This window comes from Oreochromis aureus, linkage group 22, assembly GCF_013358895.1.
Source record: "Oreochromis aureus strain Israel breed Guangdong linkage group 22, ZZ_aureus, whole genome shotgun sequence".
NCBI lineage: Eukaryota > Metazoa > Chordata > Actinopteri > Cichliformes > Cichlidae > Oreochromis > Oreochromis aureus.
Genome location: NC_052962.1, coordinates 7,266,014 through 7,292,677, shown reverse-complemented (window position 1 = coordinate 7,292,677; position 26,664 = coordinate 7,266,014). Strand labels below are relative to the sequence as shown.

At 42.3% G+C, this 26,664-nt stretch overlaps 3 protein-coding genes across 8 annotated transcripts; all 3 read left to right on the top strand.

Annotated features, from left to right (window-relative positions):
• The first annotated feature begins 2,290 nt into the window (after nucleotides 1–2,290).
• Nucleotides 2,291–9,310, top strand: tmem222b (transmembrane protein 222b). The gene is made up of 6 exons (XM_031741713.2): nucleotides 2,291–2,459; nucleotides 3,078–3,162; nucleotides 4,369–4,400; nucleotides 4,515–4,611; nucleotides 4,703–4,833; nucleotides 7,317–9,310. The coding sequence occupies exons 1-6, from the start codon at nucleotides 2,344–2,346 to the stop codon at nucleotides 7,402–7,404; spliced, it is 549 nt and encodes a 182-aa protein (XP_031597573.1). The 5' UTR covers nucleotides 2,291–2,343; the 3' UTR covers nucleotides 7,405–9,310.
• Nucleotides 9,311–11,949: 2,639 nt separating this feature from the next.
• On the top strand, nucleotides 11,950–15,797 carry tpbga (trophoblast glycoprotein a). Its single transcript, XM_031741740.2, has 2 exons — nucleotides 11,950–12,549; nucleotides 12,841–15,797. Exons 1-2 carry the CDS (start codon nucleotides 12,296–12,298, stop codon nucleotides 13,688–13,690), a joined length of 1,104 nt encoding a protein of 367 aa, XP_031597600.1. The 5' UTR covers nucleotides 11,950–12,295; the 3' UTR covers nucleotides 13,691–15,797.
• A 9,192-nt stretch (nucleotides 15,798–24,989) lies between these two features.
• Nucleotides 24,990–26,530, top strand: LOC116321781. Of its 6 annotated transcripts, none has more exons than XR_004199571.2 (5): nucleotides 24,990–25,121; nucleotides 25,204–25,262; nucleotides 25,348–25,583; nucleotides 25,699–26,411; nucleotides 26,477–26,530. XR_004199571.2 is itself a non-coding variant. In XM_031741725.2 (5 exons), the coding sequence occupies exons 1-4, from the start codon at nucleotides 25,081–25,083 to the stop codon at nucleotides 26,406–26,408; spliced, it is 1,068 nt and encodes a 355-aa protein (XP_031597585.1). In that variant the 5' UTR covers nucleotides 24,990–25,080; the 3' UTR covers nucleotides 26,409–26,411; nucleotides 26,477–26,530. The 6 variants fall into 6 exon arrangements, 3 of the variants coding, with proteins under 3 accessions (XP_031597585.1, XP_031597582.1, XP_031597584.1); XR_004199569.2 differs by having other exon boundaries at nucleotides 25,682–26,411; XR_004199570.2 differs by having other exon boundaries at nucleotides 25,348–25,588.
• The last annotated feature ends 134 nt before the right edge of the window (nucleotides 26,531–26,664 follow it).

Genomic DNA, 26,664 nt, shown 5'->3' with positions numbered 1-26,664 from the left:
AGCAGCCCGTCTCCAGGCCTAATTGGGTTGGATGGCTCAGCCAGAAATCGAGGTGGCATTTTGCCGGAGAATTCCCTCAGCTCCCCAATGATGAGCCCAGTGTGCCTTCCTTTATCAACGTCTGCCTGCTTTTGCTGAGTAGTTTGTTTTTGCCCTTCGCACAATTTATCACCTGTCACATCTAATGGGACCCAGTATAGAGTACACAGAGCCCTGGTGGATCCCTTGGGTTCATCTTTGTTTCCATTTCCACCACTGCCATAGATAACTCCTTCTGGAGCCCTCCACCTCCACAGTGCTGGAGGGTTTCTGTGCGCTGGCATGGAAACAAATAGAGGGCCTTTGCAATAAACAGGATAGAAGTTCCATTAAAGCCCTGGTGGCGAGATTGAATTTGGATGATAACAACGGACCTGTTCGACTCAAAACTGGGAAGTTTTCTTGGCAAAGTCTTAAAGAGTCTGAGTGGATGTATTTGTTCCCCAAAGTTACAAAGTAATTTAGATACATAGTGCAGGTACAAATATGCCCAAAAGGTCATGGAAGGATGAGTGAAAATCTGTAAGTCTCACAAAAATGTTTTCTCTGCCCCCTTCAAATAGAGTGATGTCATCATCATCATCGTTGTCTTGTTTGTGCCCTATCATATCTCTCTGCTAAGTGGAAGGTTTGGCTATTACTGCTTTTGAAGGATGTTCCTAAATATTTGGCCACAGCCACACACTGTATAATAGATCAGACTCATTCCACAGGCTCAATTATTTTGAGACGAAAAACTTTAATTTGAGTGTTTTGACTAAAACATCTTTTAGTTTCAGTCATAATTTAGGCATCTAAATTCGTATAGTTTTACTCAATTAAATAGCATAAGATTATAGTGTTTCAGTTGACTAACAGTGTAAAAGTTTGGCGTGTTTTTACTAGTGAGAGTTGTCCACACAGTTTTCAAAGCATTTTACTTTCCTTGACATCAAATGCAAAACGTGTCCACATGTCTGCCTGTTTCTTCCTACCATGTGTTGACATTTTATGGCATTTTCATGAGTGTTACGACCCGGCTCAAAAAATGGAACATAAATAAGGAGACGAACACCAGAATTTAGGTGAGAAGAGGTTCTATCTTGCTATCTAACGCACAGCAAATTGGCTAAAATAGCTGGTACTACCAAGGCAAGGGCTAGTGAGCTTCCCCTGAAAGCCTGTCTCAGGTATGCTTTTATCCACACCTGACTAGGTGTGGCCAATTAACAACAGCTGAACACACTGAGGAGATTAGGGGCTGCAGAGGGGCGTAACAATGAGAAACAGGGAGCATGGGAGCTAGCTGTACCATTTCCCATTGTGTTGGATTAAATAATTATCTTATTTTAAATGTAAAATTAAGCTTTTTGATGTTTTTATAACCTTGATACTATAGGTTTTCACATGCGCACACACACGTTCTTATCTTCTTCCGCTCTTATTATCTTGGTTTCCCTGAAGACCACCTCCTTTTCCTCCTTTCAGCACCTCTTGCCCACACCCTGCTCTTAGATGAGTGTTAACAACTGTAAGTACAACCCAGGGAGCTTTTCTTGAGTAAAGCACTTATAGGCTGTATCCACTCTGAGTGAAAAAATAAAAGGAATAAATGTTTTCTTTGTCAATAAAGGAAATAATAATGGAATAAAAACAGAAAAATTTCCTGGATACCCCTTTCTTTGGTTGTACATTTTCAGAAAAGTTAGTGATCCCAGTTTGTGTGGGGTTTTTTTTATTTTGTTTTTATTTTATTTTATTTTATTTTTATGGATGCAATCCACATACTCACAAAAATGCATTTTCCTTACAAATGTGGAACCATTTAATGGGAAATAAACCGACTTTCCATCAGCATAAGATTTATTGCCAAGAAGCATTGTTAGAACAAATAATCGACCAAACACAACTTTCCCTACTTTGTGTGCAAACACACACGCACACACGTATCCCACTGGTGACTGATTCCTCATAGGCATAAAAGTATCCCGGAAACAACTACTGTCACGAATCCAACAGGACAGTGAAGCCAGAATAGTGAAGTCTCATCAAATAAGAGAAGGCGCTTCTGGTTGGACCTTTCAAAGTAAACGATGTAACTTTTATAAAAGTGGTTTGCGCTTTTATTCTGTCTCTAGTTTTCTCAGATGTGGCGATAATGTCGGTGAATTTAGCATAACTGTTGATACTGATGCCGTCTTAACGATGTTTGCCAAACTAAAAGTAGTTGTGGTATTTTATTTTGACAGTAAGATTTTTTTCCCCCTGAATATCCGGGTAGCTTGACGCGGTGGGACAAACGAAGTTCATAGTCCACAGCTGGTGATGGCGGATGTTGAAAAAGAGAGCATGAAGAATTACCACATAGCTTCGGAGAAAATTAACCCGGAGGCCAGTCGCTATCCTTACTGTATAGTGTGGACACCTATCCCCGTGTTATCGTGAGTTATCGCTTTTTGGCTAACTGCTCCAGAATGTGCACGAAGTGACAGCACTAGCTTAGCTAGCTAGCAGACGCACAGTACCTTCCTGTTGCTGCCCTTCTTCCAAAAATGATTTATATTAGATTACCTTCGCTGCTAACAAATGTCTGAGTTACAGCTGTGCATGAAGAACGGTTACATTTAATGAGCACGGTTTAAACTGGAGATGTTTGTAAGTGCAAATATAAATATGCAAATACTTGGATCACCGATACGAAGCAAACAAAGTGGTAAACATGCCAGTTGTTAAGTGATATCCTTAAAGTCAGGCGTTGAGGACTTTGGGTCAGTAGTCAGTGTTATAGTTCTGCAAAAGTATATCGTACTCAAACTTTTAATATGACAATGCAGTTGCTTTAAAACTCATACTATTGCCTTTGTTTTCAGTGATATTACTAGTAAGTATTACACTAATCAAACGTGTGTGTATGTGTGTTTGTGTTGGCTTGTGTAATCTCAACTTTTGCAGTCAGGGCCTCTTAAATAGTACTTCAATGTAGTTGTGGTAACTTTGCACGTTTGTTTGTGTGTATTATTTTTTTTATTTTTTTTTTTTTTTTTAATTGTTTCTGTCAGATGGCTGTTTCCCTTCATTGGTCACATGGGTATCTGCACTTCCACTGGAGTCATCCGGGACTTTGCTGGGCCTTACTTTGTTTCAGTGAGTACTGACTGAAGTTGTGCAGCAAACAATCTTTTAGCCTTTTATGTTGGATTTACTATGGTAAAATGCCCTTGTTCGTGATAGATATGAGCGTAAAGAGCTCACTGTTAGTTTTAACAAAGGGTCCAATAAAAATCGGACGCGCTGTGCCTTGCGACCTGTTGCCTTTAAATCCAATATTTCTCAGTTGTGACACAGAATAAAAAATAGAAATGAATAGATTGGCTGTACATCTACAAATATACACTGTACAGTATGAGCAAATGAAGGCACAGCACTATTGTGCTTTAATCTGAGACATCGATTTTTTCCAGTAGGACCAGTAAGAATGTTTCACAGTAGTGCAGGAAATCATTAATCAAGTGTCGTTTTAGTGCTACAAAGTACTCTCCCAGTAATCTCATGAGCATTTTCATACATTTGCAGTGCCACCGCTGGATTATGCTGTGCTGTGGTAAAAATAGCGATGTTTGGCTTTTGTGTCAGAAAACATTCTGTCTTTGTGGCTGTAGAAATTCCTAAAGAGAGCTTTGTTGTGCAGCACTTTTGTGTCATCAAACTATTGTTTAACAGATTCTTTAAAAATTCTAGCTAAGAAAAAAGTTTGGAACTAGTTAATAACAGCCCGCTATCCAATATTTATAGCACATAAAATTGCCATGATTATTAATACATAAAGCAAACATGAAGCGAAGGATAATTTATTAATAATTCGTTTTCCTATTTAGGAATTTAATAATACCCAAATATGTTGTTTTGTTTTGTTTTGTTTTTTTTTAAACATTCAGATTTGTTTGTTACAAAATGTCATTTTCTTTAATGGGAATGGAAGGTACACCATTCCTTGTAATAGAAGAAAGAGTACAGAGAGCTTGCAGCTTGGATCCATTTTGACTTGTATACACAAACAAGCGAACACAATAGCGAATCCTAACAAACAGGATGTTAGACCCATTTCCTAAATTGATGCTAAACTACATATTCCGGCTATTAGGGTGCCGAAAATGTCTCTGGTGCTGCTCATTAGGCATCATTATTCAACCTTACATTGCTAAATAGTTTGCTGAACAAGTTTTGGCCTAATGGTGGTGTCTTTGTTTAGTGCTTTGATGTAACCCAACCACCCAAAAGAAAAACCCCAAACAACATAAAACACGTTTCAGTGACCACAGGTGACTTAAAGAAATATTTCATCTTTTGCAGGAGGACAACATGGCTTTTGGACAACCAACAAAGTAAATAAAAATCATATTTGAATGTAATTTCAAACGTATTTTTAATTAATGAACGACTTGTCTCTTTACATCTGTCATACACAACAATAAAGTGTTTTTTTTCCTCAAATCCAGATACTGGATGCTTGATGTAAGCAAGGTTTACACCAGCGGCTCCAATGCCTGGGACACAGCTGTGCATGACGCTTCAGAGGAGTATAAACACAGGATGGTAAATATGTGGTCTGTGTGAATGACTTTTCTTCACTTCACAGTTGAGGCAATATTGGGAATGATTCTTGATAATGTTGTCTTCTCCAAAGCACAACCTATGCTGTGATAACTGCCACTCGCATGTCGCAATGGCTCTGAATCTGATGCGATATGAAAACAGCACTTCCTGGAACATGGTCAACCTCTGCCTCCTCGCTCTCATCCACGGAAAGCATGTGAGGTAAGACAAGCTCAGTGTGTATGGAAACCTGAGAGACAGAAAAACAGTTGATGTGGAGTTTTTAGTGGGCAAACAGTGCAACAGGAAGTTATTGATGACCTACTCTGGTGTGTATCAGATATTGGTTCAGTACTGAATTCAAATAGCTAGGCTGAATAGTGGATCCATTCCTTTCCATTCTGCATTGTTCTGCGTGTACTGCACCACACATCAGCAGCAATTTACTGGCTTACTGGAACCTAAACGTAACAGTGCATGAAGAACAACTAAGATCAGTCTGGAGGCATTTCTGGTTGGCTATGCCAACAAGCTCTGTTTGTCTCTTATGTGCTCTATACTGTCTGTGGGATGAGATGCACATACAGTGAAACAGAGAGCAGAGAAGGGAGAGAAATTGGAGTAATCCTAACTGACAGCAACCAGTCCCCAGCTCATCCACCGATCAGTCATTTTGATCAAAAGCTTCACTTCGTCATACCAAAGATTGATTTTCAAGCTTGTTAGAATTGTACACAAACTTTTTATTTTGCCTTATGTACTCTATTTTCGTGCATGTTTATATGGTTCAATAAATCACTTCACCGGTTTACTGTTTTCCTGACAAAGTATTAAGAATTCAGGAGAAGCTTACAAACCCATTTAGAGGCTCAGTTCATGCTAATTTTCTTTCTTTTTTTTTCTTTTTTTTAAACCTCTTGTAGGACTCAACTGTAGACTGTTGCTAAAAAGCAAACACAATTATTAATCACATGAATCTTCTATCCAAATCGAACCTCAGTTACAATGATCTAGTGATGTTTTACTCGATGTTTCACTTGGTCCAGATCAGCATGAACAGATTAACAGTATCCTTTTAAAAAAATTCAATCTACCGGGGAGCACTGAAGTGAACTACTTTCAGAGGAATGCACATAGTATTAGTGACTATCATCCTTATTCTCAAGATATCTGAAGGCTGTCTACCTTAGAAGGTGATACAGTGCAAGCCCTGTACTCCACAGCTGCTCTCTTCAAAGCCTGCCTAAGAAGTAGGGCTGAAGCCTGTGAATGAGGTTTCTCTGTGGAATCCCAGGGGTTCGGACATAATTTCACAGGTATGCCTTGAACCTGTTGTGTCTCAGGACAAGAGAGAGAGACCTGATTCTTGGGGAAATAATAAGAGTGTATATAGGACATTACTGGAGTGTCTTTAAATTATAGCATGACAATAAAGAAAACTACACATCCCAGCAAAACTGCAGTAATTGTCAGAAAGTATCAGGAATAGATGAGACCTCTGAAGTTGTCGCAGTCACTCAAAGTTATTTTTTTTTTTAAATTATTCTTAATTGAAAATGTGCTCTGACTACCTGCTTGGTGATTAAAATATTAAAGGGTTGTTTAGTATAACTTAATCACTCTTACTTAATTATGCAGAGCGGCCTCAATATTTAGTCTTATTTGATCTAAGGATATTTCTTGTGACTGCTTTACTGGTCGATTAAACTCAAGAAAAAATCTTGCTATTCCGCTAGTCTTCTCACAGATGCCACAGAAACGTGTAGCCCTTTGTGCCTTATATACTATGGTGCACATACACACAGAGACACACACACAATTTAAGTTTGCTGAGTGTGGCTTAACAGAAGCATCGCTAACATCATCGACCTTCTTTTCTCTCAAGTTGATGTCCGCACGGCTGTATAGAATTCGGAATTTTATTTATACAGCGCCAAATCACAACAACAGTCGCCTCAAGGTGCTTTATATTGTAAGGAAGACCTACAATAATACATAGAGAGAAAAACCCAACAATCATATGACCCCCTATGAGCAAGCACTTTGGCGACAGTGGGAAGGGAAGAACTCCCTTTTAACAGGAAGAAACCTCCTAGAGAATCAGGCTCGGGGAGGGGCGTCCATCTGCCACGACCGGTTGGGATGAGAGAAGGAAGACAGGATAAAAGACATGCTGTGGAAGAGAGCCAGAGATTAATAACAGCCTGTATACAATGTCGTTAAATGTCCCTGCGATCAACTGAACATTTGCTACTTTACTCCGACACAGCGTACATGCAACCCTTGCTTTCTAGAACATTTAGAAATGTCTTGTGTGGCTGGCATCAGTTACTTTCTATTTTGCTTGTTTATCCCAAATGTTAAAGTCCAGACACCAGTGTGTGTGATGTCTGTGCTCTAATTAACTTATTTTTCTCTTAGTTTTTTAGCTTTCCACACCAGCTGCTTGTTTTGCCTCTCAGCAGGGTTAAACAAAAAAAAATTAAGATGTGCATATCATCTACACTGATTGTTGCCATAGTTACAGGAAGAACAAGGTTGAAGATGCCATGTCCCTTGTCTTCTGCTGGTCATTATAAGGGCTGTGGTTGGGATGGGAGGGGGCTCATAAAAAAATAAGAGCTCATTCCCCCGATTTGTATTTGTGTACATCACCACATGCATGCTTGTTTCCTCACCTTGGTTTTCCTGTCATCTCTCTCCAGCTGTGCAGGCTTTCTGAAGACCTGGCTGCCTTTTCTGATGCTCATGGGCATCGTCCTTACAGTGGCCCTGGCCCTCAACCTCCGGTGACCTGGGAGCAAGTCTAGGGACATGGTGGAAACCCCCTTGTGGGTCAGATGTGGCGCTGACCTTTGAACAACACAGGAGAGGGGAAACCAGTGAAAAAGACTCCTCACCTCCGAGAGAAGATTGATGGACAGGATTGTCCAGGACGAGCTTGATTGCTGATCACTGGCTTTACTGCCGTGTGGATGCTGGAATGTCCCAGTTGTGGAAGTCCATTCATAATCGCCTGCAATGACTAGGACTACACAAAAGCATTTATTGGATTCTGAATATTAAAAGTGTGACTGGCGGTTTAAGCCATTGCCGCCTGCAAAGTGTAACAGTAAACAGTTGAAAAGAAGTACCTACATTGTTGAACTCTTTGAGGGAAACACATCCATGCCTTGCTTTCAGATTTTACTCGGATTGGGATTGTAATCCCATGATTCAGTGCTTCCAGGATGCCAATTTTATAGCGAGGAGCACCAACATGTTAGTTCAGTTAGCTGCCTTTCTGCAGGAATCTATTGCATCACATGCTTGACCTAATGTAGCTCTTCCACAGCAATGCAACGTCTACCTAAATACACAAAAACAGTTTGTTTTTGTGCATTTTCTTACTCTGTAGGATATCAAAGAGTTTGCATCTTCAAAAGGGAAATATTTTCTCAGATCTGTTGGACATGCATTACACATATCACCTCATGGTACTGTTATCTATCAGTGCAACAATTGTAGCAACCTCAATGAATGTGGCTGTGGTAGAAAATTAGAGAAACGAAGAGAATAGAGAAGCTTTTTTGTGAGACCAGCACAGACTGTGTCCTTCCATATCTTAGTCTCTCAGTAGTGGAACAGTTTGTGACTCTAAAGGTGTTGATGAAAACCCAGCTGATGTCAGAGGTATGAAACCTGCTGCGATTTCGTTTTGTTGTCCCTTTGCTGCGTTCGACTTTTACGAGAAAAAGCCAGAGTCAGTGCCTCAAAACGACCTCTCTTTGCATTTTCAGCTTTATGGTCGTTTTTGACTCCTTCTAAAAAAGAAATATACATGATGGTTGGCACTCGAAATCCGTTGCCATGGCTGTCGTGAGCAGCTTCAAATCCCCTCATTGTTTGCAATCAAACAGGGAAAAAAGTGTTGAGCCCTCTCTTTGTCTGCGGTGCTGCCAGAAGCAGCAGGTAGCCAGGATCCTCAGGTTTTTTCACGCTCACCGACCCCTGTTGAAAATCCCCCGTTTCCACCTCGGCGCCTGACCAGCGTCGCTCGCTCCTGCTGTTTTTCACCTCTGCAGATCAGATTGGAAGGTCATTGTGAAATGTCAGCACTGTTTCGCAAAGCTTTGATGTATACCGACCAACATCCTGCAATAATCCAAAGTAGATGTCATTTAAGTGTGAGCTTAGAAGGGGTTTTCTGTAGTAACTCCAAGGCTAACACCATTTTCAGGCTCCTGTTGGAAGCAGAAATTCTGTGGCCTCTAGTTCTGTGTGTTTCACCCATGTTGCCTGTAAATACTTACACATCAGACTGTACATCAGGTGCTCTTTATATACTTTGCTAACTTGATCACTCTTCAGATTTGAATGGCTCTCTTTACTGTACTTGTAATGTCTGCTTGGCAGTGAGGCAGACCTGTGCCTGGATGAGTGTTTGATTGTGTGTGTTCTGCACATTAGAGAGAGCATGCACTTGCATGCCAGCATGTGTGTATTACATGCATGTGAGAGTGAAACTGTTGGAGAGGGATGTTGGTGGTTGGCTCATAGCTATCGCTTCTCGATTATTAATCGGCTGCATATCATTGCAGCAACCTGCCTAGTAATTGATTTCTATATTTATTACTCGGTCTTTCCCTTAATTTCTTTAAAATGTTCTGTATTCACTGGTAAAATTGAGTGAAAATGAATAAAATATTAGATTGTACCAGACCTGCCTCAGTTGATGTTGATCTGATGCCTGTTTATGTGTTTGAAGGGGACAATCTGGATCCCAACTAGATTGGCAGCTCTCTATAAAATATAAAAACATTATTTTAGTAATACTTTAAAGATACAGGAAGAAATGATCTAGGGTAGACTTGAACCCAGCCATCTGCAGTAGCCTTTAATATAAATGAGTTGCCTTCTCAACCAGGTGAGATGTAACAACACCCACAGGGGAAAAGGGAAGCTGCTTTTTAAGCCTATTGTAACATGAAAATTGATTAAAAATCATCAGTGATTCCAGTGGAGTATCAGTGTAAGCATAACACACGATTTCCTAGTATTTGTAGATAATTAGATTATTTTCCGGTTATTAATTTGCACTGCTGAAAAACTGCTGTGATGATCAAAGAGTGAATAAATTTAACTAGCTGGGGTCTGGATCGTCAGCTTTGTGAGTTCAATCAAAGTTTAAAAAATCAAATGTGGTCAAGTATTTGTTTTGTTCTGGGGGGAGAGTTTCCATTTTTCGTAAATGGAAGATTTCAAATGTGTGTATTGCTCCCTTTACAGAACAGAACAAACTGCCTGTAACTGGAGTGAAAAGGGAAGGAGACACCAGTGCACAACTGAGCTACAGGAACACCAAGTCTGGGAAACTGATGCCTCACAGGTGTTCTGGGAATCCATCCTACTCGTTGTACATCCTACATGCGCACAACACCAAATTAAGTAGCGAACGGTCCTACCTTTATGAATATTAGCTAGAAAAATACTCTGACGGGTAAAATTAAGTACCAAACCATCCTACCTTCGTGAATGTTACCTACAAGCATACTCTGATGGGCAAAGCTAAGTGGCAAACCACCATATCCTACTTAAATTTGTGCTGGAATTACTCTCTGACAGTAGAAATGTGCATAAACTACTTACGGTAGGACTTTTTGCCAAAATAGGATGGTTTGTCAGAACACCGGCACTGAAGAGGCAGCAGCAGTGAATTACATCTCTGCTGGTTTGGGAAGGGAGTAGTACACACTAACGAATGAAAACTTCACTTAAAAAAGTCACCATGAGATGGCTCATATTTCTTAGAGAAAAATAATTCTGATGAATAACTTAAGTGAGCATGCAAAGACCAGAACCATGTAAGTAGCGCATAAGGCTAATATGATCAATAAGACAATTAACTCAGCGAACTTGGGCAATGAGACGTGTAGTTGTAACCTACATGAGGCCTTTTGTAGAGATAAAATAAATAAAAGGTGCTTTTTGCTTCATAAAATAACATTTATTTGGAGTGGTGGAGTAGGTCAGTATCCCTTTAAAAATGCATATGTATGCCCTAAGATGTCAACTATTTCTTTTAAATGACTGAACTGAGCAGACTACACTGTGAGTTGTGTCCAAGAAGGAGCATGGCTTTAAAGAAAACGTGGAAATGTGCTCATTATGCCTAAACTGCAGTGACATTTAAGGTGCAGACTTGGTGGACCTGTCTGTGGAAAATCCCAGTAGAAACAAAGAGTAAAGTGAAAATCCCTTTGGTGTTCTGTAATTGCGCTAAATGTCAGAAAACGGACGGCAAACTGTGTCTTTGAATGTGAAACCTGTCCTTAATGAAGCAGCTCATTTAGCGCGCTTTGAGCCATAAAAGGCAGTGGAGGAATGAATGGTCCTTTTGAGAACAGCCGGCAAGCCTCACAACATTGCCGCCTCTAACACATAAATATAAAGGTATATTTCTGAAAGAGAGATTGTGAAGATCAGTAGTACTCTGGGCCTATTTATGGGCGGCCATGTGCGGGAATGCCACACTGAGTGGGGATGATGTGAATGGTTTTAGATGTTGCCTCCTGCGGTGCCTTGTTGTATCCAGGAGCCGGGCCCCGGAATGCGGAGACCTGTGGTCACAGCGATTCAGACTGCTCACAAAAGACAGTTGGGATGCTATTATTAGTGCCACCATCCATGTATACCTCTACCAGTCTGCAATGTCAAAAACCCTCCTTTGTTTCTCTAATCCCAGCATATCTTCTATGCTGCAGAGATGCAAACTCTGAATGTGTCCGATATCCAGCTTTAATACGTATAAAAGTTATTATAGAGATTTGTGGCTCTGCTTTTCTCTCTTGAATTCGCATCATTCAGTCGTGACTGCTGTGTTTCATCAGGGCTGTCAGCAGGAGGGATGATGTTTTAAGACTGAGTCATGATATGCGAGCCTTGCTCATCTTTAAATACTCTCGGAAGTCGTTCAGGTAGTAGTCATTGGAAGTTGTCGCAATAAATTTATAAAGAAGAGGAAGTCCTCGCAGCTTTCATACTCAGCTGCCAAGTGGCCCAAAGTCTCATTATCCTGTAGATCATCGTGGTGTTAAAGAAAAGGGGGGATCAAAGGCTCAAGGTCTGGCCCCCAAACACTCCTCCCCCACATTTAGCGCACACCACCTGGGGAGCTGGGAATGACGATTATGTTTGCTTGTTCTTTGTTCTGAAATAAAACCGTTAAAGTCCATAATTCATTACATTCACATTTATATTTGAGTGCAGAAAAAAGGAGAGAGAGAGAGAGAGCGCGCTGAAACCCGGCCACTTTCTCCTCCTCATCCATCCTTCATGCCTGCGCTCTCTGCTCGGGGCTGAGGGGAAGATCTCGTAGATCCGGACGGAGAGAAGCCCCTCCCCGCAGATCAACTGCACTCCTCGATGGTCCTTTTAACTTCATTGCTGGAGCAGAAGCAACGCCCCGAAGGATCAAACACCCCCTCTGATCAGCACGACCCTCACTTTTGTTCTCATGGAAATCTGAGCCAGCCTCCCGGCCACACTGCATAGATCCAAAGTTAACGGCGCATTCCCGGCCGGGACAGCTCGTGATCATAATGTTTCGGTGGAGCTGATCGTTTCTCCCCGTGTGCGTGTATTCTTTGTCGCTGTTTCTTGCCGCCGCTCTCTAACCGGACACTTTTTTGTTTTCCTTTCCAACATGCTGGATTTGACGCAGCGCATTGTTTTCTGCGCGCTCCTCGCCTCCGTTTACGCGTCTTGCCCTCCGCGCTGCGAGTGCTCAGAGGCGGCTCACACCGTGAAGTGTGTCTCCAAAGACCTGCAGAGTATCCCGACTGGGATCCCGGGATACACGAGGAATCTGTTTATAACGGGGAATCAGATCAGCCGGCTCGGTCCGGAGTCGTTCAAAGGGTTGGAGAATGTTACCAACCTATCTCTGAGCAATAACAGGTAAGAAACTCCCTGTGACCTCTGGGGCTCTTTGTTATTGTGCTAATGCAAAGCTCCGAAGGACTGAAACTGTCTATGACAAAACTCTGTTTTCTCATTCTTCACATGTCCCTCATTGTTCTTGAACTGCACCAATCCATTGGTTTAATTTCTGTTACCTGTCTCCAGAGTAGTGGGACTGTGTTAAAATGACCACGTTCAGTTATCTTTCAGGTTTGATTTGAGGTAAAAGTGCTTTCATTCTCTCAGTCTTGGTGGTGATTGTTAATGATGTCTCATCTTCAAATCCAGAATTTCTGAGGTGGAATCCCTCACCTTCAAAGGACTGCACAGCCTTCGCTCTCTGGATCTGAGCAACAACCAGCTGGCTGTTATTCATCCCGAGGCCTTCGCCGTCCTGAACCAGTCTCTGCGGGAGCTCAACCTGAGCCGAGCCCTCTACAACCACTCTGCGGTGACCAACTTGAGCACGGCTCTCCGCTGGAGCTCTCTGGAGACCCTGAGAGGACTGGACCTGTCGGACAACAGTCTCATCTTTTTGCCCCCTCGCATTTTCTCCTATCTGAGCAGCTTGCGGAGGCTCCGGCTTTCCAACAACTCCCTGGTGGCCATCCAGAACTCCACCCTCTCGGGTTTAGAGCAGCTGGAGGTGCTCGACCTGACGCTCAATGCCCTCAAGACGCTGTCAGAGGAGGGCCTCCAAGAGCTGGACTCCTTGCCCAGAGCTGCTCTCCTGCTGGGAGAGAACCCGTTCACGTGCACATGTGGAATTGAACCTTTTGCACAGTGGCTCAACAGGTCACAGAATCGCATAAGAGACGTCGAGAGCCTCACGTGCGCCTTCCCGGCCAGCATGAGAAACACGTCCTTGCTTGCCATGGGGACGATGACTCTGGGATGCCACGAAAGAGATGCTGCGGCAGACCTCGCTCTGCAGACCTCTTATGTCTTCTTGGGTATAGTCCTGGGCTTCATCGGCCTCATCTTCCTCTTTGTACTCTACCTCAACCGCAAAGGCATCAAGAAGCGCATCTATGACATGCGAGACGCCTGCAGGGAGGTGTGGGAAGGCTACCATTACCGCTTCGAAATGGACTCCGACCCCAGGTTATCACAGGTCTCCAACAGCGCTGATGTGTGAGAGGACATTTTGCTGTATTTTCTGATGAGACAGACTTTCTCACCCCCACACACATGTATCAGTAGAAAAGTGTAAAAAATGTACAGATGTGTAAATATATACAAAGCAACATGTTCAGAGCCTTTGAGCCATGGTGACTGAAGCATGCACTGCCCATCTCTCCCCATTTAAGCCGGACTATCGCTATTCCTTTGCTGTCCCGAGTGGGCACGATTGTTCCAAAAAGACTATGCTGGCTGACTTTTCTTATATCTGCTCCTGCTCTTTATGTACTCCACAAAAGTAACAGCAAGTGCCTAAAGTCAGGTATTGTTTCCCACATGGCACAGTCATTCAGTATTTAGCTGTTTGAAAAGAAGCAACAAAACGCTGCCATACAAACTCAACACTATTAAAACAAACCTCTGGGAATTTAAAGCACAATCACTCATTCATCTTTAAACCATTTCACCCCCACCTCATCCCTCCCAGGGTGCTGGAGGGGAATTAAACCACCAGAAAGCTTTTCCAAATGCTCTCCTTTAAAAAAAAAATATCACCGCTCTGCTCCTCTTTGGCAGTCGGATAAGAGGGAGGGGTGGACAATCCAGCGCAGACCAGCGGAAATCTTCCGGCCCCCTTTTTCTGCTATTTTTTTTTTCAATGAAATGTCGCTTTCTGTCAATTCCTTGAGTTTTATTGTCAAAATGATGAGAACCAGTCCCCAGGCCCGAGGCCGCTGAAAGCAGTCTCCCTCCCTCTCTCCCTCCCTAAAGACAACAGGCTGCTCTGGAGGCTCTTTGAAAGAAAAGTCTGGCTCTCCACATTTTTCTGTTTAAGGGATTTTTTTTTCTGTCTTTCCGATGATAAGATACAGATGATTCTGAAACACCAGCTACATTGTTTCATTCAGCAGTTTGCTCTGACCAGTTAAGGGCATTAAGTCTTGTGAAAAGGATGAAAGAATATGCTCTTGGCTTTTAGTTTTTCATTTCGAGAGAAGTGTCCTTTTAGGGGAAGTTGTTTTTCCAATAATTCTTCGTTCACCTCTTTAACATCCAGAAGGTCACCAGTAACCATCTAGGGTCAGGGGTAGGTTTATGGTTACTTTACCACCACCCCCCACAAACCCTGGGCTCAAACCCTACCCCTGACACTTAGGTGGACTGCTGATGATGCGGGGGGGGGGCGTTAGAAATTAAACATAAATGTGCATGCATCTCAATCCAGCATGGTCAAAATAAATCAAAATGTATCCTTACAGCATATTTATTTCAGCCATTCTCGACTTTATAGAAGACAAAAGCGCTTCTCTCAGGCCTTCTGAGGCTCCAAATTGATACAAACACACAGAGCGGATGGCAAGCTGCCATTCATCAGTTTGTTTATTACCCACATTTCTAGCTGTCTGTGGGGCAAAGGAGGCCTGGAGTTAAGTGAAACAGCCTCGCCTTTGTTTGATGCCAAAGTAGCATCTTCATCCCATCAAGATGTTCTCCATACTCCCCTGATAGCGGCCCAGAAGCGTTTATAACCTGGAACCAGTTCACTGCATGTGGAATGACAAAGCATTAGAAAGTTGTACATGTCTACTGTCATTTAGCCCAAATGTAATCTTGTGCGTTATGCAAACAGCAGAAATGAACGTACTGTTAATGTCCGGACCAAACTCCCGAAGTATCATTTCTCCCGAGCTGCGGCACCACATTAAGCCGGGCATTTACTCGGCGAGGAGAAAACAATTGAGGCTCGTACGCCGTGCACAAAGGGACGGCTCGGGTGGCGAGACGCCTCAAATGAGCTTTGTTTTCCGGCGCTGAAAAGACGCCTTGTTGACACTCATTCTGTTTCTGTTTTCACAGACGGCCATTATGCTGTCACGTAATAGGATTCACTCACGATGACAAAGTCGAGCGCTCTGATCCAGCTATTGTTCAAGTGTCATCATTCCTAATAATCTCCTCCTGGGGGGAAAATCCCGGGAAAAGTTTTCATTTGGCATTACGCAACGTGTCACAACCGGGGCATTAAGCCGGCCACGGGTCATTGGTGTCAATTTGCAAGACAGAGAGAAGAAGAATGATTCCCTGCATGTCATTACTTCTGTTTTCACTCATTAAAGTGTGGATTTGAAGCAGTGCCTTTTTGTCTTTTTATGAGTCTGCCTGTCTGAGAAATGTATGGTGTGCTTGCTATATGGGCTGTGGGAGACTGCCTCAGCAGGAATCCAAGGAAAAGAGAGGAACCTACAGACCCATCCAGGCGCTCTCCATTACTCCCTGTGCTAAAGAGAGGCTTGTTAAAAACAGGGGGAAAAAACTGCTCCAATTACTCCTCTCCCTCAGACTGCCGCACGTATCTGATTAAAAGATCATGTCTCTGTTTCAGTTTTGCTCACCATGTCTTGCGTTCCCACAGGCTGGTTTTTTTTAGGTTTCTTTTGAGGAAGCAGTTTTAAAAAGTGTAACAGCTTTATGTTCCCGTGCAGCGTGCGGTTCGCGCAAAATACATATTCAAAGGATTTCTTTCTCACTTATTCCTCTGGAGCGCAGCAGGCTTTTGATTTTATACGCCTGCTGTCTCGGGGAACATCTTGGCGCCATTACATTGGGCTTTAATGGCCGTGATAGAGAATATGCCTTGAAAGCGATCGCCACATCTGCGAGGAATTGAACATGTTAAAGAAAAAATAAAAATAAACCCACAACAGTCAGCAGCGTGATGACAGAGACAAAGTGGCATTTCCACCTCCCCCCACTCCCACTTTCCTCCACTGGCATGGTATGACAAATACAGCTGTCTCTCCCATCATGGGGATCATGTCATTATTTACATTTGGTATAACTGAACTGTACACACACTCTGCTTCAGATCCAATGTGGTGCGCACAAACCTTAGTCTTGCTAGACTTTTACTATAACAGCTATCTTGATTGTGGCGTGAGGTCAGCGAAGTCAATGGCCCAGCTTCTCAGATGTTGCCTATCCATCATCTCTTACAAGTCTGCTCAGTGAAGGTGGAGACTAAAAACTCCAGTGGGGTACTTACCCATTGTTCTGCTGCTCACTTGATCAATGAGGCTAATTGTGTTTGCCAGAGGATGCAAGGAAGGAGGAGTTGGTACAAGTGGCCCAAGTGCCCATTAAAACCAACTGGCCTCCCATTTATCATTTTTATAAGGCCTGGAGCTAACCGCACATTTAGAATGGTGCATACGCGTACACACTGCCATCATAGTATCTGCAAAAAACATACGATGTGTATGTTTGGTCTTTCCTCAAACAAATTAATGGTGCAAATGAATAGTTTGTATTTAGCTTTACCGAGATATATATCAGATATATACCATCAACAATCCAAGCAAGTGTTGAAGGAGAGACCGCAATAAGCGGCAGTATCATCGCAGCTTCAATTTTCTGACACAAAACAAGCGACGAGGACTGAAATTTCAGTTTGAACTTATTAAACTCCACAAATGGATTCGATTTGTGCTTGATTGCACAATCCCTCTGTCCCCGCTTTGTGTAAAACCGAGTGTGTGTGTGTGTATGTGTGGTTCCGCATGTCGCAATGGGATTCTTCATGCTCTTGAAATTCAAACAAAAACCTCTTGGTGCATAACCACAACGAGTCCCCAGACCCGTGATAAATGAGAAACAAATGCCTCTCAACAGAGTTTTGTATGAAAGCAACGCTTATGTAAAACATTCCACAGCAACAATGCAGCTGCCCTCTGAAGTCATCATAATCGCATCTCTATTGATCTCCAAATTGACTACGACTGTAAACGAAGAAAAAGCACTGGACTGCCAGGCCTTATACCCCCACCCTATCCCCTGTGACTTATCCCCCTCCCCGCCCCCTTTTCTGGGCCTCTACCCTGAGAGCAGAGAGTGTCCTAAAGCCTTGTTGTGGGCTCTGCTGTGTTCCAGCTGGCCGTGGACCAGTCCCTCGATTGTGGCTCGTCACAAGTTTTGTTTAGCGTTGATGTGGTCGTTGTAGGAGGATAAGGCTGGGCAGTTCTCAGTTAAAGTGATCTGTTTTCATCTGTGTCCCACTCATCTGTGTCTACTCAAAGTCTTGATGAAACCCCAAAGCCGAGGCTTTTTCCAGGTACTCGAGTTTAAAGAGAAGAGAGTTCAACTCTTTTTATGTCTCTGATTTAAGATTCTCAAGGGAGCCCAACATGGCGTAAAGATGATCACCAAACATAATCAAGCCATGCGACTGATTCAGCTATACTTCATTAAGAACTCTCTCCTCTGGCCAGTTCGCAAAAATAGAGTATGGCTGCCGTTTCTTGGTGATTATAAATGGCCTTGACCCATTTTTTAAAAAAGGACAAGATACTCACAACTCCTGTGCTACTTCATCATCTGCTTCATGCATCAATGAGCCGGGCTGGAAATGAGCAGCAGGCAGGGCAAATACGATAGTCTGGCTGGAGAGTGGAGTCATTTGAACACAGTATTGTGAGCAGTGGCTTAATTTATTGCTGGCTATGCCTTTTCTTCCAGGTTTTAGCTACAGGAAGTGATGGGAAAAGCCATTTCAACTGAAAAGTGAAGCTGCAGTTATCATTAGTTTCACAGGAGCAATGTGTCAAAAGCGTGTATGTGCAGTATGAAAGTTGTTCCTCAAATTGGAGACTTTTTAGTTACATGACAAAGCAGCTAAAGAGCTGCCTAAACTGCTGAGGAGTTGGTGGAGACCAAAACAGAAAGAGGACTGAATCTGGGACACTCCGTGTGTCAGCTGGCCAAAACCACCGTTACAAACCAAGTCTGAGGTTTCTAATGTCTGCATCAGCTCAGTCTTAACCAACATGTTTTTTTTTGTTTGTATTTTTCAGCCTGGATGCAAATATACATGAATTAGAAATAACAGATTTGCGGGACAGTTGTGGATTTACGGCACCTTTTTTTCTCTTGTTTTTGAGCATCCATCCCAGTCAGCCATAATAACAAGCCTCCACGTTTGTATGATTTCATGATTTATGCTGCGGGTTTGGATCCAGTGCTTTAGAGATCTCTTCCCACATCTCAGTGATGCCTTTGGTTAAAACTGATGACCAAAACAAAACAAAAATATGGACAAAGTTGAGATAACTTGGAAGTGTTCTGGAAACAGCGAGGGGAGGGAGTGCAGCCGCTCCGATGATGACGAATCCTTAAGTTTCTGGAATGTGTTAGGTGTGAACTCTCCGTAGGTAGTTTGACCTCTCGCCCTCCCAGAGGGAGGAGTCTTAAGCTCATTATTATTGCCTTCATTATTTCAAATGCTTGACCAGATGCCTGAGCTGGAGGTGGCCCTACGCACCCCACAGGGATCCGAGGCACCTGATTGGTCAGGAGGAGAGAATCAGTTCGGAGGCCAAAGGGTAGATTCTTCCGGAGCGAAGACACCATCTGCTGACTGTCTGTCTCTCTGACTTTACATCATCTTGCTACATGAAGGAGTTTGATACGGGTCACTTTGAATGAGAACATCCAGTTACAGCACTGCGTGAGACATCCTGCCTGTAGTATCAGTCTCAGGTGTTAGATGTACAGTCAGTCTCTCCAAAAAGGATTTAGGTTTAATTAAACCAAGTGTAAATCAAAAGGTGCAGACTGTTACACACACTAGAACCTGCTCTAATGAATATTTTTATATTATCAATGGATTAAAATGGAAAGCTCTGCAGTTCCCTTACCTTATGGTGCTTTTTTGACATATTTCTGCTTATTATTTAGGCTTTCTGTCCCACAGCCTTGCTGTTTGACACAGAACAGATGGTTACTTTCAGCCTGATATGAAACAGTGTGAAGATATGTCATTTAATGTATTGATAGCACACACAATACACGTTTTACTTATTAAATGACTTATTGACCATGAACCTTACCTTGTACAATACTGTAACCCTGAAAACTAGGCCCAACTTTAACATGTAGTCATTTTCATTTGCTTCTTAATGTCAGACCAAGCTGTGCAATTCCTATAGTCATAAATTAATAAGAAAGACATTTGATTAGTCTCAAAGTGGGCTATTTATGTTTAGTCCAAGAGATTCTGGGCTATATGAGGCTCCAGAGGCTATGTCTCATAAAGCTATGCATTCTGTTAGCTTGGTTAGCTCTGTTAGGATGACAGAGTTACCACTTAGAGAATTTACTCATTGTTCTCAAGCTTCCAAGACTAGATATGAGCTAGATGCCAATAAAATGGGTGGTCAGTGGGTTTTGGGAAACAACTTAGGCTAACGTCAGGCAGAACTCCAGAAAACAGTCCAAGAGGTCATATACCGAAAACCAATAACATACAAGGAAACTTAAAAAAACAACAAAGAAACAAAAACAAGTGGAAGGCAAGTTGACGGCTCAAATGCTCGAATAGAGACAAGACAATCAGGAAAAATTAAAGAAAGCAGCAGGTGGTACAGCTACAGAGGACTGACTGGATAGTTGGTGTGAAAACTGGAGGGAACCCAGACGAAGACAAAAAGTAAAACCAACTAAAAGGCAGAAATGCAGATTATTTCAAAATAAAACTTAAAGCAACAAAAAAGATCTAAGAACGTATTATATTGCGAAAACTCCAGAATGAAGTCAGACTTTGACAAGAGCCAGACTTAAAGATGGATTTAAAAGGTTAAAATGTGTCCACACATATTCATCTAATGCTCATGGCTCCATACCCCCTAATGTATATAGTAGATGTCTATGAACATTGTTTTCAAGGCTAAATCTGGCCAACCTTTCAAAGGATTTCCATTTTATGTTTAATTTGGCTGAAAAGTGAAAGGTGAAAACTCATCCTTAGTCTACTACAAAGACTTCAGCCATGTACCAGTAACGTACTGCGCAACCTTCTGTTCTTTAGAGAGGTAAGAGGTGTCAAAAGTGGCACATCAGGATTACAAATGTGTTAAATTAAGTGTTAAATTTAGGCAATCATAATTGGCTGTTGTTTCAATAATTTCATTGTGCTTTTGTTTTTATTTTTTATGTGTTTTTGTTTTTCAATGTAAAAAAATATAAAACACAGTTTCTAAAGTTGACTCTAGTTGAGGAGTTTGCAGAGGTATTACATTTAGTTCCCAGTTGCCTGAAAGCACTTGATACTGTAAGGTGATGATGATCCCCTGTGATTAAGCACTTAAAATCACTGGTGACAGTGGGAAGGAAAAAGTCCCTTTTAACTGGAAAAAACCTCCAGCAGAATCAGGGAGAGGCATCTATGTGCCATAGTTGGCTGTGGGTGAGATGTTGAGGAAGAAGATATGTCCTTTTTAATGACCTAAGAAGGAGACTTTTATGTTTTCTTTTTCACTAGATCATACTGTAGTTTAAAGTCAGGGATAGTCGTCTTTTCTTCAGGTTTTTGCTGGGTGGGTAGGTTCTAAACGGAAAAATTGGCACCTTAAAAAAACATGCAATGTCTTTTAAAGGGAAAATATTAGCATGATTTTGGAAGAACGCTGGTTAGCACCGTCACTTAACAGCGAGGAGAGGCTTGGTTTGAATCCACTGGCTCTGCACGCTCTCCCTTGCTTTCTCCACCTTCTTCTGGCAGTCTAAATATATGCAGTTTGGGGTAAGTGGTGATTTTAAATAGATCATAGGTGTTAACGGCTGCCTGTGTCTGTCTGTGACAGTGCAACAGACTGTGACCTGTCCATTTTAGTGTATCCTGCCTTTTACCCCATGACAGCTGGGATAGACTCCAGCCCCCCCGCAACAGTCTATAATTTATTATTCCTCAATGCCATGAAGCTCTATTTTTATAAAGAACATAATACAAAACATCTACTTTTTTGCTAAATAACATGCTCTATCCTTACTATGAATACAGTTTAATTGGATTTAATCTCACATACACTGTCCTGCTACTACAAATGCAATGCACAGTTCAGAGAAACACACAGTTCACTTTTGAGTATCTTTATCTTTGTTTTTAACAAAAGTTTCTGATTCAGCAGGCGTTGCATGGTTTGACCCTTCTGACAAAAGTCCCCATATCCTGCATAGCTCTGCACATAAATTAGATACGGATGCTGTGCTTGCCTTCTCCTCCACCGCACCCCCTTTTTGTGGTCCTGCACACGCAGATATTAATCTGTCTTAGCCAGCACGGAGCTCATGAGCAAAGTGAAACCTTACACAGTGTAACCTTTACAGGAGAGAGGCTTCTAAAATGAGTCTGTGTGCCAATCATCTACAGGTCAGGGGTCTGCGGAGACTGAACAATGCCTTTCATTTGCTACAACACCCTGCTCTGTAGAAATCGGCATCAAGGCAGAAAATATAAGAGTGTGAGACCCGATGCGGGCAGAATTTTGAGCAAGAGTGACCATCCCCAAGGAGAGAAGAGTCACCTATGTTGAAGCATAGCTCTCATTTACAGTTTGATTAATGTCACACGTAGGTTTCTTTTTAAAGCATTCTTTGTGTGTCATCATAACGCCTTTGTCATCAGGGAAGGATTCCAGCGGAGGGCTTTTGTATGAATGTTGATAGGCGTAAATGGAAAGAATTCAGAAAAGAGGAAACTGCTCCTGAAAAAAATTCTTCTGGGCTATTTCCTCTGACAGGAAATTGTGTCTTTGATCTAAGCCACCACACTCATCTGGTCATCGCATGTGAGGTGTCACTCTTTCCTAGAGCGGAGACAAGGAAATTTGCTATCACTGCCGTGACTCATAGAGAATATTGGACACTTAAGTCCCTAAAAGATGAAAAATAGGGACTCTAAATTTGACTAAAGCTAGGCTTAAGAAGTGTTTGATGAAGCACATGTGATGGACAGCAGGACAAGGTGACGGATTCGTTTGTCTTTGCAGGGAATTGTCATCACTATTGACTAAGCACAGTCAGGGATGAAGAGTCACACCTGTCAGACTACCAGGGAGTGTGTCCTTAGTGCGTGTGTGTTCTACACTCACAGTATAAAAGGTCATTTTCATGCGGAGCATCCCACATGGTCACAGATCAGTCAGAAAAACAGAGGAAGCTGATGATATCACAGTCACATGCAAATCTAACATGCATTCTGCTTATCACTCTGTGTAGTCACATATAAAAAAGAAGCAGAATTCAAATGAAGCTGAAATCTCTGATATGGAGATTGTGGTGCTGGTGTTGCAGCGCCTGATTTATAACCTGCAAACAGAAGGTGGAAGCACATTGATCTTCATGTGCCGTTTGTCACGGTTATAGTCGACCGCATCATTACCGCCACCTGGGTCTTTTCAGCGTCAGGGGGTAGAGGAGGCATCATTAATATTGTTAACAAGGCCAACGAGACTTATATGATGGTTGTCAAGGTCAAGCTTGACACAGAGAGGTGAATTCTCTGCCTAGCAGAGCAGGTAAGTTAAATGTTACTGTTTGCAGAAAATTAGTTAGTCAGTTAGTTAGTTTGTTAACCTCCAGCACGAAGGAAACTTTGGGTCTTTTGTTCTAGAAAGAAAATCAATCACTTATCAGTTAAAGGGTAACCGGACCTGCTCACTAGCAGCTGTTTCTTAAACAAACTCTGAGTTTCTCTCTGACTGCTCCCAACATGCTGCACGGGAACCTGAACCAGCCTTTCCTAAGGGGTTGAGACTGATCAGCATGTGAGGGTGTTTGCGTTTGACTTGGTGCAAATGTTTCTGGATGCTCTTCCAATATTAGTTTACTTAATAGGTCTAATAAAGGTATATCATATCATATCATATCATATCATATCATATCATATCATATATTATTTTATATCAAATGTCAATATATAAAATATCTTATTTTAAAGACCTCAAAGTACCATATCATCCCAGTTTACCCAGTTTAGCACTTTGCTCTCTGACAGCTGGTTTACTTGTGGTTCCACCACTGACACCTTCTCTACTTTAAGATTAGACTTAAAACTTTCCTTTTTGAATCCTCTATATATCTGGGTTCCTATGACGAGTATTTCTTCTTCACTCACTGTGCTGCATTTAATCATTATTACTGATGATTAATCTCTGACACTCTTTTGGGCATCATGGTGGTGTGGGGGTTAGTACTATTGCCTTATAGGAAGGAGGTCCTGACTCTTCCATCTGGCTTGGGCCTTTTTGAGTAGAGTTTCTGCAGGTTCTCTCCGGCTTAGTCTCATCTGCAGTTAGTGGGGTCATGTTAACTGGTGATTCTAAATTGCCCATAGCTGTGAATGGTTATCAGTCTCTCTGCGTTAGCCCAGTGTCAGATTGGTGATCTGTCCAGGTTGTACCCTGCCGCTCACCCTATGGTAGCTGGGATAGGCTCCAGCACCCCATGACCCTGAATGGATGGATGGCTCTCTTCCACAGTGTGCCTTTCATCCTGTCTTTCTCCCATCAGGAGCAGATGGCTTCCCCTCCCTGAGCCTAGTTCTGTAAAAAGTTCCTTCCTGTTAAAAGGGAGTTCTTCCTTTCCACTGTTGTAATATTGCAGGATCTTCATCTTACTTTATAAAACACCTTCATTGACTGCAGTTGTGATTTGGTGCTGTATAAAAAATGTAAATAAACTCTAGTGAACCTGATGTTCCGAGAGTTTCTAGATATGAGGAGCTAAATAAATTGAGTTGAGTTGAACTGAATTTAACTGCTCTATATGTATCTGTTTGATCTATAGTGCTATATTCACTTGGTTTCATTTGCATTTTCTCTATTTCAGGTTAAAGCATAATAAAAATATATTGAGATTTACGAGAAAAATAAATGTGAAGATTTGATGGATTTCCAGTTTGGTCTATTAATAAAAGATTCCAGCTAGGATGACTGAGCAGATGATGCGAAAGGAAAGTGGTCCCCTCCATTTTTATTTATTTATTTATTTTAGAAAAATGTTATAATTCACACTGACACTCATGTTCCTTATTCCTCCAAATAAAACTCTGCGGGATGCTGATTTAACTTAGTGGTTGAGCAGATGACCAGAAGGCATGAGTCTAAATATAACAGCCCAGGTTTGGTTGAGTCCCTTTGCTGCACATCTTCTCTACTTTCCTGTCTCATCTTTACAAAAATTCTCTAATAAAGGTGAAAAAAAGCCCCAAAATGATTTATAAACTTAAGGCTCAGTTTTATATTTTCTCAGTTGCTATGGTGATGATGATGGGTTTTTTTCCACTATCCCCACACACGTAACTCTGGGTGAACAAAGTTACAGTCGACTGAGCTAAGTGATCATCTGTAACCAAAAAATGAGTTAATAGACTTCAGGATGAGACTTTGTCAGACCTGCTTTCTGGAACAATCTCCAGCAGTCAGCCTGACAGCAGCACAACAGCAGCTGTAAACAATCTGCTCATTAGCCTGTGATTGGATACAGGTTGCTAGAAATGTCACCTCTTTGCGGTACACACATGCAGAGTGAGCAGCTTCAGAGGGTTTGTGTTACTGTTGCTTTGAGTAAGGCAGCATGCTTTGGAACTCTGGAAGGGCTTGTGGAGCTGGTTTGGGGTAAGGTGCTGCTTTGCAGCTGTTCTGTTACACCTCGTTGTTCTTCCATTTCTCCTGACCTTGATGTTTTGTTTTTGAGCAGGATATTGCTGATTTTCTTAGTTCAAGCAGAGCATGTGTGCTGTTCATGGGCTACACAAAGTAAGTGGGGGATTTGTATGTGTAAAAGTTATTTTAGTGCTGTGATTTATTACCACAGTGGGCTTACACTCTATTTATTTCTCAGCATATAGCCCCCAGATGCGCAACGGTAACAGATATGTTGGCTTTCCACAGCAAGATGGTAGACTAAGAAGACTGGATGGCAGCTATTCCCAGGATCAAATCAGACAGGCCTTCATTTCTCCACGTGTAGCTCACAGCAGTAGCCTCAGCACAGGGACTACAGTTAACAGAGGCTATAGTGAAGGGCTTTCTGCTAGCAGCTATGAACAGACTGCTTCAGAACCAGCCCGAAACTTGGTAAGGTTAGTACAGAGCAGCTTGATGACAAAACCTAACTGGTACACAAATGTGAAGAGCGTTAATTCTCAAGAGGTGCCAAACCGCTCCCCTTTTAGACTTTCTGCTGTTGCAGGTAGGAACTCGCTGAATAGACTTGGTGAAAACCAGAACAGCCTTCCTGATAGCAGAAAGGAAATGACTTGGCCATTTCAGCGTGGTACACTCCAAACTAGCAAGGCTGGATCCAGCAGCTCTGCGTCTCTTCAAACTCTTACAGGAAGCTCCTCTTTTAAACCAGCCTCTTTCCAGAAACCCGCCAGTGCTGTTGTACGGGGGCAAACATCAGCAAGCGCTCCTGCAAAACGGGTCACTCAACATAAGTCTGAACCTTTGGGTATCTCTAGAGACTTCGCTGTCCATGGATTTGGGGAGACATGGCTTCCTGTGAATACTGGAAACACCCAAATAGGCTACATGCCATCTTCCACTTCGAACATGATGGTGAGCTACAAACCCAGCTACACCTTCACAGACCAGAGGCCCACCAGTAGCAACCCTCAAGCACCATGGGGAATCAGGAATCCAGCTCAGGAACTTCATAGTCTGCCTGCCTATGGAAGTAACACGGTGGGAAATTTGGCTCAACGCTTTGCTCCAACCAGGATCTATGAGGTCCCTGAACACTTTGGAGGCTATGCTATCAGACGGCTTGGTGACGAAGAGGTTGACCAGGTGCCACAAACTACCACACCTCCCCCACAGCAGATGGAATATCTCAACCCAAGCAAATCTGAGCATCCGTATGCCAAATGGATGAGAATCAAGTTGCGTCCAAGATACTAGAAGGTGAGTATCTCATTACTTTGTTCTTTTTATATGCCTGGTATCTAAAGGGTCTCTCCTATCAACAGGTGCAGCAAGAAGACATGACTGAACATTTTCTTAAATAAATTATTGAATTGAAATCTTGTCTTCTGTCCTGACTTCACCTCCTAGTTCTGAGATACTAGTAAAAGCCAAAGCTTGTCTATGGATGTAGACTTGGTGCCCTCTAGTGAGTAAATGATGTGATGCTAAACTACGGGAAAAACTTGCTCCT

Bases quoted from the DNA above. Each gene is read 5' to 3' on its own strand.
- LOC116321781 (XM_031741722.2), top strand. From the start codon at position 25,081: ATGCTTTGGAACTCTGGAAGGGCTTGTGGAGCTGGTTTGGG. The intron at 25,122-25,203 runs GTAAGGTGCTGC...GTTTTTGAGCAG, and splicing joins GCTTGTGGAGCTGGTTTGGG to GATATTGCTGATTTTCTTAG. The intron at 25,263-25,347 runs GTAAGTGGGGGA...TTTATTTCTCAG, and splicing joins CTGTTCATGGGCTACACAAA to CATATAGCCCCCAGATGCGC.
- tmem222b (XM_031741713.2), top strand. From the start codon at position 2,344: ATGGCGGATGTTGAAAAAGAGAGCATGAAGAATTACCACATAGCTTCG. The intron at 4,401-4,514 runs GTAAATAAAAAT...CCTCAAATCCAG, and splicing joins GCTTTTGGACAACCAACAAA to ATACTGGATGCTTGATGTAA. The intron at 4,834-7,316 runs GTAAGACAAGCT...ATCTCTCTCCAG, and splicing joins ATCCACGGAAAGCATGTGAG to CTGTGCAGGCTTTCTGAAGA.
- tpbga (XM_031741740.2), top strand. From the start codon at position 12,296: ATGCTGGATTTGACGCAGCGCATTGTTTTCTGCGCGCTCCTCGCCTCC. The intron at 12,550-12,840 runs GTAAGAAACTCC...CTTCAAATCCAG, and splicing joins CTATCTCTGAGCAATAACAG to AATTTCTGAGGTGGAATCCC.